The 14,468-nt window shown below is 42.6% G+C and overlaps 2 protein-coding genes across 2 annotated transcripts in view; one reads left to right on the forward strand and one right to left on the reverse strand.

Annotated features, from left to right (window-relative positions):
- The window catches only part of RIOK1 (RIO kinase 1), a 29,621-nt gene extending 28,652 nt beyond the window's left edge, over positions 1 to 969 (reverse strand). The window contains exon 1 of the mRNA XM_084850368.1: positions 862 to 969. The gene's annotated coding sequence lies outside the window, so the exon portion shown is untranslated. The remainder of the gene's footprint in view (positions 1 to 861) is intronic.
- Positions 970 to 1,893: 924 nt separating this feature from the next.
- CAGE1 (cancer antigen 1) overlaps positions 1,894 to 14,468 on the forward strand; it is a 39,797-nt gene continuing 27,222 nt past the window's right edge. Inside the window, exons 1-3 of the mRNA XM_084851492.1 lie at positions 1,894 to 1,951; positions 5,068 to 5,207; positions 7,392 to 7,488. Of these exons, the coding sequence (XP_084707618.1) occupies positions 5,103 to 5,207; positions 7,392 to 7,488 (202 nt within the window). The 5' untranslated portion in view covers positions 1,894 to 1,951; positions 5,068 to 5,102. The remainder of the gene's footprint in view (positions 1,952 to 5,067; positions 5,208 to 7,391; positions 7,489 to 14,468) is intronic.

A 14,468-nucleotide genomic window follows, 5' to 3' on the forward strand; every position in this document is an offset into this window, starting at 1 on the left:
CCATTATTCCGTGTCCTGCACTCTGGGATGATCGAGAAGAGATCCTGGCCTTCCTCTCTGTGACAACCTCTCGAGTACTTGAAGAACGCTATCCTATCTCCCCTCAGTCTTCTCTTCCCAAGGCTAAACACGCCCAGTTCTTTCAGTCTCTCTTCATAGGGCTTTGTTTCCAGTCCCCTGATCATCTTCGTTGCCCTCCTCTGAACCCTCCCAAGCTTGTCTGCATCCTTCTTAAAGTGTGGTGCCCAGAACTGGACACAGTACTCCAGTTGAGGCCTAAGCAGTGCTGAGTAGAGGGCAACTAATACTTCCCAGAATTTGGAAGGTATGCTTCTCGTCACGTGCCTATTCGGTACATGACTTGTATCCATGCGCTACCGTTGACACCTGCCAAAGTACGTTCATTTATTAGCAGCATTTCCACGCCACCTTTCAGGGCAAAAAGCACTGCGAAGGTGACCCGCACACAAAGTTAAAACATAAAATAAGTTAAAAATCAACTAATTCAGGGCGCAAACCTATGCACGTTTAGACAGAAAAAAGTCCTGCAACTGCCAGCATTCCCCTGGGGAATGCTGGCAGTTGCAGGACTTTTTTCTGTCCAAACATGCATAGGTTTGCGCCCTGAAAAACTGCGGAGCTGAAACAGCCCTTTCAAGCACTTCCCAACCCAGCTGAACAAATGCGCTGCAACAGTTTCAAACAGCGGCGGCAGCGGTGTAAGCAATACTCCAGCGCAGCATCTTCGACTAAAAGCAGAGCGATTTGCTGCGTGACGCTGCCGAGCGCTTCCAGCGCTGCCAAGCGTGCGGCGACTGCCCAACGGCGCTGAGTTGACCCAGCAGGGCGCAGCTTCCCTACCTGCGGCACAACCGCGCGCGGACCAGTCCGTCCAGGTGGCGATTCCAAGCTTCCGACCCACGAGGCGCAAATCAAACTCCTTCCTGCCCAAGCGTCACAACCTACGTCGTACGGCTCCCCCGGCGGGCCATGCAAAGCCGCCTGAGAATGCGTTTCCCCAACAGCTGCTTCGACGAGAATCTAGTAGAATTCTGGGAGTTGTAGTCCAACAGATCTGAAGGGCACTAGGTTGGGAAAGGCTAGTATTTTCGCTGCTTTGGGGCATCCTTGCAAATTTGGACGTTGAAAATAGCTGAATTGCCACGCGTGCATTTTGAGCAAGTATGCTGGCTGGGGGATTCTGGGAGTTGTAGTCCAACAGATTTGGAGGGCACCAGGCTGGGAAAGGCTGGTATTTCCGCTGCTTCGCGGCAGCCCTTGTAAGTTGATGTTAGAAATGCCGTGCGTGCATTTTGAGTAAGTTTCTATCCTTGCTGAGGGATTCTGGGAGTTGTAGTCCAACTCATAGGGAGGGCACCACGTTAGGTGCCCTCCCTATGAAAATATACTTTGATATATACCATGTCTGGAATATACCATCCAACTTAGTATTTTTGAGGATAGATCAGCCTTCTCCAACTCGGCGCCCTCCAGATGTGTTACACTACAGTTCCTAGTATCCCCAGCCCGCATGGCTGGCTGGGAATGCTGGGAGTTGTAGTTGCACAATCCGGAGGGCGCCGCGTTGGGGAAGGCTGGGATAGACGCTCTGAATCCCCGTCCTGCATAAGCGGTCATTACGATGAATCTTGCTTTTATTTATTGTTTGGAACACGAGAAATACACCCAACGGGTTGCACTGCGTGCAGATGCTGAACGAGAGAAATAGAACGTTTATTCGCAAAGCAGCACTAGCCTGGCGTTCTCTGCCACTTTTAGGCAAGCGGATTGGCCGTGTAGGCTAAGATTCTTTGTGATGTCACCGCAGCTTTGGCCACTTGCAGTTATATGAACACGAACCAGTCAACAGCTGCTTGAGAGGAGATCGGGGAAGTAAGGGGCGGGCTCTGCTCAGGGAAATCTGGGACAATCTCTATGGATCCAGGAAACTGTGAGCATTTTAGAATTAAAACCATCCCGAATAATGAAGATTATAAGGAGAGGAAAAGTTATGAGAAGACTTGAATAATTTTCCTTATGAATAAATCGTGTGTGTCCCCCACCCCCCATATAACCAATTTCAAGTTAGGCATATTTGAACACTTTTGAAGAAAAAGTAGTAAGGGGAAAATAGAAAGGGTATCTATGTATTGACTCAGGCTGCAATCCTATACCTGAAAATGCGTGTCACTGCACACAGTGGGATTTCAATAACCAGCCTTCCCAACCTAATGCCCTCCAGATATGTTTGTTGTTGTTCAGTCTTTAAGTCGTGTCTGACTCTTCGTGACCCCATGGACCATAGCATGCCAGGCCTTCCTGTCCTCCACTCTCTCCCAGAGTGTGCTCAAGTTCATATTCATTGCATCAGTGATGCTATATATAGGCTGATGTTAATACTCATTCCTCTCAGAAAATGAAGTCCCAGCTTCTGGGCGTGTAAAAGACTCATCCAACATTGTGGGGTCCTGCTCTAGAATGACTACTATATTCTCCAAGATTCACAAAAAAGCTGGGACTTCATTTTCTGAAGGTTCACTCCCTCCAACCACTAGATAATGCTACCCAACTTAGCATCAACTGACTTATTGCCTAGAACAGTATCTTAAATACCTCCTGCTTTGTGAATATAAAGACTGCCTAATTTCTCTCCCTGATCCACCAGCAAAAGGAGCCAGTGTGGTTTGAGCAGGATGGAAAACACTCCTGCAAATAGCTGGACTTCATACTCCCCTAAATGGAGGATGCACACCCCTTTCTTTCCAGTGTAACCAGGGGCAGCAGAGCTCTCTTAAAACCATCACATGACCTGCTTACCTGCAGACTCCCCCACACACACTACACCTGGGACTAACTAGTTTGGACTTGCAGACAATGTGACTTCATCATCTAGTCACCTCCCCCCCCCCTTTTATAAATATTGCCTGTAAAGAAGAGAAATGGGGATCTTGAAAGCTTGCACATTTATTTATTTATTGGTGATCTTTCAGTCAGCCTAACAAAGGTATTACAGCATCATGGATTTTGGAATTTTTCTTATGGTTAATGTATTATTATAAAAATAATAAAATAACAATAAACATTATTTGGGATCTCAGACTGCTAAAAGTATGAAGTCCATGCAAATGATTGGGATACAACATGTCTGCAATCTGCTTTCAGATGAGCAGTATTCTTGTGGGTGTATGTGGAAAGGGGGTGATGGAAATGGGGTGGCAATTGAACTAGATTTGCTGGAACTGAAGATATGGCTTGTGTGGGCTTTTTTGTTTTGTTTTGCTAGAAACCCCAAACATCCAACAACAAAGTGAGTAGATGTAGGTTAGAATAAGGGCACGATCCTATGCATGTTTAGACAGAAAAAGGTCCTACAACTCCCAGGAGTCCCCAGCCAGAATGCTGGGAAATGTAGGGCTTTTTCTGTCTAAACATGCATAGAATTGTGGCTTAAATTACTTTGTCTCCCCACAACCTCCATCTGTAATGTGAGAATAATAACACTGGAGACCACATTACAGGATTGTTGTAAGCTGTGAGAGCTGGACTATAAGGAAGGCTGAGCGCCGAAGAATTGATGCTTTCGCACTGTGGTGCTGGAGAAGACTCTTACGAGTCCCCTGGACTGCAAGGAGGTCAAATCAGTCAGTCCTAAAGGAAATCAACCCTGAGTGCTCATTGGAAGGACAGATACTGAAGCTGAAGCTCAAATATTTTGGCCACCTAATGCGAAGAGAAAACTCCCTGGAAAAGACCCTGATGCTGGGAAAGACTGAAGGCAAAAGGAGAAGGGGACGGCAGAGGATGAGATGGCTAGATAGCATCACAGATGCAATGAATATGAACTTGAGCACGCTCCGGGAGAGAGCGCAGGACAGGAAGGCCTGGCGTGCTATGGTCCATGGGGTCACGAAGAGTCGGACACAACTTAACGACTGAACAACAACAAAGCACTCACATTCACAGCCCCACCCCCCACCCCTTACCAATAATATGGGCATAATAATATTGCACAGCCCTCTAAGCAAAGAAGAGTTTTTAAAAATTAGCATTAAAAATAAATCACATTTTCCTTACATAAGAAAACCTATGTCTGCAAAAACAAACTTCTGCCTTGGGGTGGGGTGCCGTGGGGGGGTGTTACCATGCTGCCCAATCAATGCAATAGTAAAATTGGATTTCTTTCTATATTGCCTCCTATGAGCAGCTATCATTGTTTGCACTATGATGAGAACTAGCCATGGCTATGGAAATAACCCAGGAGATCTTGCCTAAAAACAAAAGAAAATGCCTACTCCAAAAGCAGTACCCTACCAGCAGACTACACTTCCTTGGAACAAGCCATGACAATAAACTGATATAAAGTTTGTAGAGTATATATGCTCTCAGAGTACCACCCAAAGTCTACTCACTGTAGCTGATTTTTTATTTTTGTAATATTCACATTTCTTTCTATAATTTGTAGTAACAAATTACTATAACATAGCTACCCCACCACCACACCAGACATAACCAGCTTTACAGTGCAATCCTGTACATGTCTACTCAGAATTCAGTCCCATTGTTTTCAGCTGGGCTTACTCTCAGGGTGTAGGACTGCAAACTCAGAGTTCAATTGTTACACTACATATTTGTATTAGATGCTATGTCAAACATTTAAAAACAGCGAATTACAAAAAAAGAGAAGGGAGCAATAGCTGGGATAAAAAACTAAAGGGCTAGTATGAGGATGTATATATAAAGAACAATCTTGTTAATATATTACACGCTGCCCTGCTTAAAAGTATGTTGCACATTCTCTTAATATGGAACGTCAAAGACGGTTTTAAGTTTAAAGTTAAGGAAAGCAATTACACATTTACTTTTAACACAAAAACTACTGTAATCTTGAGCCTCTGATGGAACATTTGTTACTCTATGTAGTAAAAAAAATATCCATGGCTGTAGTCCTGTGCATGATTAAGGCATGCCTTGTTTCAAACATTTTGTTTTATGCGTATTTTTTAAGATTGCATATCATACTTTGGCAATGTATAAGGTGTTGAAGAAAATCTTGTCATTTTCCTTCAGAGGAGGATCTGTGTGCCCGGGAGCCTTTAACTATCATGAGTGAAGAAGACCCTCTTTCCATCAGCCATGTTTCTCTGGAGCAGACCTATAAAGACTCACTGAAAGTAGAAAGCTGCAGCATAGCTTCAGAGATCTCTCAAGTGAGTATACCATTTGTGAATATCATTTGTGTCCACTTCTGCCTGTTTAGGAATCTACATCTCCAGTCCGTAGCCAGTACTATTGTGTCTGCAGCAGGAAGCAGAGGAGGAGGAGGGGGAAAGCAAACAAAGGATGAGAACCACTCAGGACTGGGTTGAGACAGAACAGGCCCCAGGCCTCCTTTGATGGCCTGGGAGCTGACCTGAGGGAGGGAAGGAGTCACACACCAGTTCATCGAGGGACAGCACTGTCCCTTAAGCAGTCAATGTCTGGCTGGCTGACCAAGGGGGAATGGGCCAATTGGTAGTGACTGAACACACACTAAGTGACCTAGAAGCTGGGTGGTGGCCAGAACCTTCACATTGTTGCTCTACCTGCACCAGGCACAAACATGCCCCTGCTGAAAAGTGGTGAGCCTGGTGGCTTTCCTTATTTATGTCTTTGCTTAATTTATGTATGGCTTTATAGTCAAAACTGTCTTCTAAGTCAGTGGTAGGCAGTGTGGTGCCAGTGAGCACCAATGTGCCCCCACACACCTGTTTGGTGCCCGTCAAGGTGCTCTACCCTTCTCACTTAAAAAAAATAATGAACACCTTTTCTTAGTGGAAGCTGGGATTGCTGTGAAATGGGTTTCTGTTGGTGTTGAAAAGTGTGGGTTCAAAGGAGTCTTTTAGTGTGTTGGGGCTCAGACCCTACCTCTGCCTTGTACTCAAATCTTTTGGACAAGTTGTTTGGCCTTTGCCATGCCTCCCATGGCAGCCATTTTGTGATGGTGCCCAGAACCGTTTCTCAAATTGCCAGATGGGCCCACAGAACCAAGAAGTTTGCCTACCCCTGCTCTAAGTGGTTAAAGATGAATTCCTATGCATGTTTAGACAGAAAAAAAGGCCTACAACCCCCAGCATGCCCCAGCCAGCCATGGCTGGGGCATGCTGGGAGCTGTAGGCCTTTTTTTCTGTCTAAGCATGCATAGGATTTTGCCTTAACAGTACAATTAAACAGTACAATTTTGCTTTAACACAGTACAATTAAATAAATAGTACAATTAAAATACACTCACCCCCCAAAACAAAACATTTTTCATAAATATCTGCAGCAAAAATTGAAACTCAGCCATGCTCCAGCTTGAAACATCAGCAAATTCAGCTAAAAGCTCTCTGAAATAAAACCGCTTTCACCTTCCTTCTAAAAACCAACAGAGAAGGATAGTGGTCAGGGAGATCTCTCTCTCTCTCTCTCTCTCTCTCTCTGTTGTCTGTTTATATCTTTGTACGTATTTATATGTTTTTATAATATGTACAATACAGTATATTTAAAGTTTTTAATTTTTTGTAAACTGTCTAGAGAGCTATTGGGTGGTATAGAAATGCAATGGATGAATGAATGAATCTACAACTGTAGCACCACCATTGCCACCAAGAAGGCTGTTGATGTTAGAATGGCCTGTGTTGAATCCCTGACTGCGGGGGGCATTCACAATAGCGATCTCAATGCTTGGAGTGAAGGGTATATGTCAGGTGCTCCTTCAGATATGCAAGACCCAGGTAGTGAGAGTTCAAAACCAGAACCTTAAACCATGTCGTGAAACCAACTGGCAACCACTATAGATCTTTTGGGACCAGTACTGACTGTAGAGTTCGTTGCAATGATTAGCAATAACCAGTGGTGTAGTGGAGGCAGGGCTCACAGGGATGCAGCGCCAGCACTTTTTCATTAGCAGGGACTCTGATGTCATCTGCCACCCCCCCACCCCCTGCCCTTGAAATTCCCTCTGAGTTTAGCTGCAATTCTCACAGTAGCTGGGGGCAAATTACTTTCCCCAGCAATTATATATTGTTCCCTGTTGTAATGCAAAGTGTTTTGGCCTGGCTTGGTCTTGAATGGGCCATTAAAACCCATTATCTTTACAAAAGATGGGTTCTGGTGGAGATAAAACTGCAAGAACTGGTTTGTAGATATGGATTAACACAGCTTCCTGCATTTTTGAAATCTCCTTGGGGGTGTGGCTATGGGGACTGTTACGATGCGCACCTGCAGTTCAAAATTTACCACTACGCCACTGTCAGTAACAAAGAGTCTTGTGGCACCTTATAGTCTAACAGATTTATTATGGTGCTTGTTGGTTTTTCTGTAACAGGAACTGGTTCTTAATGGCTTTTCTTTTATGTGTGGGTTGACTGCAGGATGAAGTGCAGGATTCAAGGAGGAAAAGTGAACTTGACTGCACACTTTACAAGGGAGACCACCTTTCTGAGCCACTGTTCAAAGATTTCATATATGGTATCTGCCTTTTTTACTATATGATATAAAGCAATAGGAGCTTGAACTCTCATTCCTTCCTGAAGGTTGGAATGATTAGCCTGAACTCTCCCTCCACACTGCACAACTGGTACATGAGCACCTTTGGGAATCAATCAATCACTCTTTATTACGGTCAAATGACCAAAATAGCACAATAATCAACATAAAACACGTTGACCAATAACAGGAAATAAGACTATATATATATATATATATAAAACCAAAAAATTATAAAAGTTCTAGACATTTCAGAAAAGTTCTAGACATTTCAGAAAAGTTCTAGACATTTCAGAAAAGTTCTAGACATTTCAAAGAAAATATATATATTTACTGAGTGAGTTGAGTAAATTCTTGACGGATTTTGCTTGCTGCTGCAAAAAATTTGGCAGCAATAAGAGTAATGGATGCTTTTTTATCGGAGAGAAATAAAAGGACATAAAATGCATCCGAGCGTCCTGGCAGTTCAGATAAAATGGGATCAATAAAAGTTTTACGAACATCACAATAAAAAAGACAGTACAGGAGAACATCGGTCACTGTTTCAATCTCTCCTGAGTCACAGGGACGCTTCCATTCGTAGTAGGGAGTTTTGCGGAATCTGCCCTCCAAGACAGCTGAGGGGAGGGAATTGAGACAGGCCAATGTAAAAGCTCTGCGGTACTTCTGGACTGAGAGTGAATAGAAGTAATCTGCTGGTTTGTGAAGTCGAAGTGCAATATCAATTTGAAGTTAAACTCAAGTCAACTTGATATTCAATATCTGCTGGGCGTTCCCTGAGCGTTGCTCTGGCCTTCTCATACCCCAGAGAGATCAAATAATTAGGGGAGAGTCCATGAGACAGAAGCTTTTGAGATAAAACTTTAGTCCAAAAAGATTGAGATACATCCTGAAAGATTAATGGAGCTAGGCCTGCTGGGGGAAAAATTAACTTTAACCAAAAGTTAAAAACGGCAAGCCAAGCCCTAGTTTCAACCTCCTGGAGGCCAACTTCTAGTCTCAAAGCAGCATTGGAAACACAGCGGGGCAACTGGAGGACAGCCCTCAGGAATTTTGATTGTACTGCTTCCATGGGGGCAAAACTGGGATAGTGGCCAAGCTGCATGCCATACAAGAGTTGGGCACAACTGGGATTTGGCCACAAACAGCTTTACTGCTGCTGGTACATAGTGACCTCCTCTTGTACTGAAGAAATTTAAAGTAGCAGTGGCACTTCTTTGGGCTGTCTGGGTGGCATATTCTGCGTGCGCCTTCCAGCTGTCATTGGCTTGGAAAACTACACCCAGGTATTTAAAGATCTTTGCCTGCTCAATCTTATGGCCATTAACCATCCAACTGTATGTCCTCGGTCTTTTGGCAAAGACCATGACCTTTGTCTTCTGATAATTTAGCTGCAGATGTTCATCGTGACAATATTGGGCCAGGGCCCGCAAGGCTCTCTTCAAGCCTATAGATGACTGAGACAGGATTACCGCGTCATCGGCATAAAGTAGCACCAATAGGTGTCTATCAGCTAGCTTGGGAGGGTGGATGTCAAAACGGTCAAGAGCTTTAACTAATGAGTTTATGTAAAAGTTAAACAACAGAGGAGCAAGTATGCAACCTTGCTTTATACCTTTGAATGTTGAAATAGGGCTAGACAACAGACCTGCCGGGTTGCATCTAATTTTTAAAGTGGTGCTTTCATGTAACTTATACATAAGAAGTAGTAAGCGGCAATCCACCGAACAAGCCTCATGTTTATGCCAAAGTTTATCGCTGGAGATGGAATCAAAGGCAGATTTAAGATCTACAAAAGCTGTGAACAGGGAAGTTTTAAGTTTACTGATATGTTTCTCCACAAGATGTTGAAAGGTTAATGCTTGGTCCATAGTGGATCCGCCTGATCTAAAACCAGCCTGTTCATCAGCCAGAATGTTTTCATGTTCCATCCAAGTTTGAAATTTCCAGTAGAGGTGCCTGGCATATAGCTTGCTAATAATGGTAAGTAAGCTAATTGGGCAGTAATTGACTGGGTCATCTTTCTTTCCCTTTTTAAAAAATATATTTTTATTTTATCTTTATAAATGAAATAAACAATACCAAAATTACCAACAACCTGATCAATACTACAATTGCCCAGCAATACAATATTCTGATGAGGACACCACAGTAACAAAAAGAGAAGGAAAAATAATAAAAGAAAGGAAAAAGGAGGAGGAAAGGAAGTGAAGAAAAAAGATTCTTTCCCCTTCCCTCCCCCTCTCCCTCTCCCTCCCCTTTAAAGAATTAAGTTTAAACTCCAATACCCCCTGGCCACCGATGCCATTCTATTTAAAAAAAACCCTATATCTATAACTTAACAATCTTACAGTTTAATAAACAACCTTACATTTCAATATCATATCATCAGTCTTATATCAAAGAAACAGGTCTACAATTCATTCCCAGAAGCCTATATTATTATTATTAATAATAGTAATAAAATATATAGTGTTATATAATAATAAAACTTAATATAAACCTTCAACAGTCAGTGATATATTTTATACTAGATATATTATCTATTTTGAAATAAAAAATATAAAGAAAAGCAAGAAAAAACGAAAGATGAAAGAGAATAAACAAATATATGTATAATCATTTATCTTCTGAGCTAGCCTGGATCATGTAGACTAAACACAAACAGTTAACAAAGCTTGTTTAAAGATTCCATTTCAGGGGGTTGTAACAGAAATCTCACGCATTTTTACATTCAGCCATGCCTCCCCCATTTCATGTTTTAGAAACTTCTCCATCTGACCTTCAGACACAATACAAAGTGTAGCAGGATATTTTAAGTAATATTGTAAGTTCATTTGTTTTGCCATATTTTTTGCTTTGATAAATTGCCTTCTTTTATTCGCCACCTCTTTGATGTAGTCTGGAAATAACATAACTTTATCTTGTTTCCAGGAAAGGCTTCCACCCTCTCTTGCCTAACGCAGGATATAATTCTTTGTAGAGACTTTTGTAAATTGGACTATGATCGTGTAATCAGCCCCTTTAGCATTTGGCACACGAAATGCCTGCTTAATATCAAGTAAATAATCAGATGGAATAGGGAGTATCTCATGCAAAAGTTTATCCACAAAAATAGGCAATTTTACATCATTAGACAGATTTTTAATCCCAATAATACGTACATTGGATCTCCTCGTGAAGGCCTCCAGTTGAGAAATTCTGTCAGGGGCATTTTTAAAACAAATTTGTGTCGTAGTTTCATTTCCTGCCACTCAATCTTCTAGCTCATTAATTTTCATCTCCATTTTTTGCCATGACGCATTAATTAAATCTACAGCTCCTTGCAAGGCAGTGATGGAATTTTGGATTAAATCCAACCTTTTGGCTTGCTCCGTAAATTGCGAAGATAAAGTCTTTATCAGAGTAAATAATTCCCCTATATCTTCTGTTCTCATAATTTTTGACACAGGGGGTGCAGGGGGAGTTGATGCCAGCTCCTTTCTTCTCCTCGGCGCAGACATGTTTCTCCTCAAACAGATCTTTCAGGTCCTCAGATGTTCTCAAATATTGTTAACATTTCTTAAATCATCCTTCAGAAGTTGTTGATATTTCTTAAAACATATATTATTATGGAACACGTCAGCCCTGTTTTCTCCTAAGAAATAGGAGTCTCAGTACAGCTTTTTGTGTTGGTAAAGTTCTGGAGAGATAATCCTGGAATCCAGCCCCGCCCCACTATCTCGAGGAGGGTACTTTTCTCCAGGATGTTATCCAGATGTTGCCTTGGCCCCCCCCCCTTTAATTCCAGGGAGGAATGAAAAGGTTTTTCAACCTTTTAAAAAGCTGTTTGAGAAAGCTTCCACAGAGAGCCCATAGGATGCTACCAGAGCGACATCGGTTCCAACCGGAAGTCTTTCTTTCCCTTTTTAAAGATGTGGATGATGATAGCCAAGCCCCAATCTGGAGGAATATGGGCAGTTTGATCTATGTATGTGAAGAGAGCAGCTAGAATAGGAGCCCACCAATCAATATTTCTTTTGATTAGCTCCAGAGGTATATAGTTGCAGCCAGGGGCCTTGCCAGGTTTTAGTTGGTTTACCAGATCAATGATCTCAGAGACTGAGAAAGGAGGCCATTCAATAAGGGGTCCTGAGATACGCTCCATCCGGAAAGTAGGTGCCTCCTCTTCAGCATATAATGCATGAAAATGTGTCTCCCATATCAGAAGAGATATGACAGTCCAGACATTGTGGCCACAGGTAGGAAGCACTGTAGTCAAGCACCAGAAGGAGGCCGTATCTTTGGACCTCACAGCATGGATGAGTTGTTCCCACCCTGCTTTTTGAGCACACTCCTTTTTGGCCTTAAGCAGGGTTTTATAGCGTTTTTTTGTGTGATATTAAATCAGCCAATGAGACTGCTAAGGGGTTTTCCATGTAGGCGCTGAATTTAGCAATCAGGCCTTTCTTAGCACAAATGCAGTCCTGGTCAAACCAGCTCTTAGATCTGAACTGGGTAGTCTGATGCTTCTGCAGGTTTTTAACTGTTAAATGAGCCTTTAATTCATTGATCAAAATCTCGTAAACATCTAAAATTCCGGAGTTCGTGCCTGTTGTGAGAGTGGAAGAACTAATCTTGTGGAAATGATCGGCATTTAGCATCTTGGTATTGGACCTGTCCTCCTTCTCAGTCCATGTGATCTTAGTGGTTCTGATATCAGCCTCAATGTTAGGCTGAAAAGCAGCAACGACGTGCATATGGCACTCAAGGGGCTTTAGGGCTAAGGTCAAGGGAAGATGATTGCTGTCAAGTCGATTGTCTATCACCAAATAACAGGTTACGTGAGGAAATCAGGTAATCAATAGCACTCATCCTAGTACCTGACCAAAATGTGTATTCTCCCAGTATGTCACCAGTAACACTTCCATTTAGAATACATAAATCCAAATGGTATGACATTTGGGCTAGGCATAGTCCAGCATAACTGCAGATAGTATTGAAAGGCGGGAGTTTGTAGGAAAGAAAGTTGGCCTTTCAGGAGGACAGAGATGATGATGAGTGTGGAGGACAGTGTCGTTTGGTCCCAATCTGGCATTGAAATCACCCCCAATAAGTACTTGTGTAATCTGGGTGGTTAATATCAGATTTCCAATATATAATTCTAGATCTTGCTGTAGCGTGTTAATCTGTGAATGGAGTCGTTGAGGAGGAAGATATACATTCAGGAGTAACATATTAAACTGATTGGATTTCATTATTATTGCAATTGCAAACTGATTAAAACAGGGAAGATTAGTCAATGACATGCGAAGCTGTGTAGAGACAAAAATGCCTAGGCCATCCCTAGGCCGGCCCTTCTTACCACTAGAGGAGGCGTGAAGTTGGTAGCCAACAAAACCATTTAGTTCTATATCATCCAGAGCCCAGGTCTCTTGTAACATCAAAATGTCAAATTTAGAGATGTAATTTATAAAGGAATCATCACTGCTCTTGTTTTTCCACCCAATGAAAGCACAGAAAAATTTTGTTGAGAGGTCGGCAGTCAATCTGAGCATTCAGGAGAAGACTCCATAGTGGGGATTAGCCTCCCTGAAAATTCTGTAATGATTTCTGTAATGTCATGTTCAGCCAAGAGATGATCTTCTGAACCAGTGCTCTGCGGGACATATAAGGGAGTTGTAGTCTGAGACTGCATCATAGGGGACAGCACCTCCATGTGATTTAGCTGTATTTTGTCTTCGGTCGTCATTGAATAGAAAGGGAAGGACCAGGACTATCCTTAGATCCTTGTAAATCACTTCTGGAAGGAGGTCTACTATGCAGGCATGGTAGCTGGTTCAAGTAAGGTGGCATCCAAGCGAGTAGATAACAGAGAAGCAGCCAAAAAGTTGTGTGGAATTACATTTTCATCACTTGCAGGGGACGATAGTGATTGTGACAATTGTTTCATTTGATGTATCAATGAGCCTGAGGCCCTTGGTACTTTCTGTGCTACAGGACACTTGTAATCCAAGGGTGTCACATTGTTGAAAGAGGCCAAATCTGTTGGCTGAAAATCTGCCTGAGGCTCTGAGGTCGCTGCCCCACTTGAAGTCCTGGTTTGAAAAACAGTTTGTTCATCAACATAAGTGCTCAGATTAACTAAGTCCTGTTGTAGAAAGTGCTCCCATAGCGGTTCCACAATAGTACATAGAGAGGCTGAACTGGCCTTTAATTCCTTCCATTTAGCGTTAAGGTCAGTGAAACATAATAAATCCTTGTCAGGGCTGTTCTGAACCCCAGATGGATCAGAGCAAGGCAAATCACTGTGGCAGTTTGACAAAACTGCCGCAGGGTGGTTAGCAGAGAGCCCAAGATTAGCTGTTGAATAGCCCAAGGTCATTTCCATAGGTTCCTTATAAGCAGAGTGCTTTAGATGTGGAACCTGATGTAACAGAAGAGGCTGGATGGCTGTATCATGGAAAAGCTCTCACAGGAGTAATGTGGAATCCAGCCCCAAAAGTTGTCATTCTAAAAAGCATAAGAGGAATAGCAGCTTGTCTAAAAGTAAGTAGCAGCCTTTTCTGACCTGGTTTTTCCGGGAGCCAATCTATAGAAAGAATGTCGATATATTGAAGGTTGCAGGGTAAAAGTTGGCTCAGGGAGTAAATCATGGCTCTACGCAAGGTCCATCTGTCTCTCTTAACTCTGATTAGAGTGATTTATAGGAGCACCTGTGTAGTCTGGAGAACTCAGGCAGAGGTAGAACCATTGGGGATACTGTTATTTACGTTTGTAGACATGGATTTATTTACATTTTTTATGGAGGGGTTTTTCAATCCCAGTCCCGACAGATCTGGTTTAGTAACTGAGTCTGTGGAGTTGGTGTTAAGAAATCTGTAAAATGTTCCCAGCTTGGAAGCAGCACTTTTCAAGTTTTCCCATTGCCTCCCCAAGGGCATCAACTATAGTGCAGACTGCCTGGAGACTATCAAATATTG

Source organism: Heloderma suspectum, chromosome 4 (assembly GCF_057233095.1).
Source record: "Heloderma suspectum isolate Gila_16-S chromosome 4, 16-S_ref, whole genome shotgun sequence".
Classification (NCBI taxonomy): Eukaryota; Metazoa; Chordata; class Lepidosauria; order Squamata; family Helodermatidae; genus Heloderma; species Heloderma suspectum.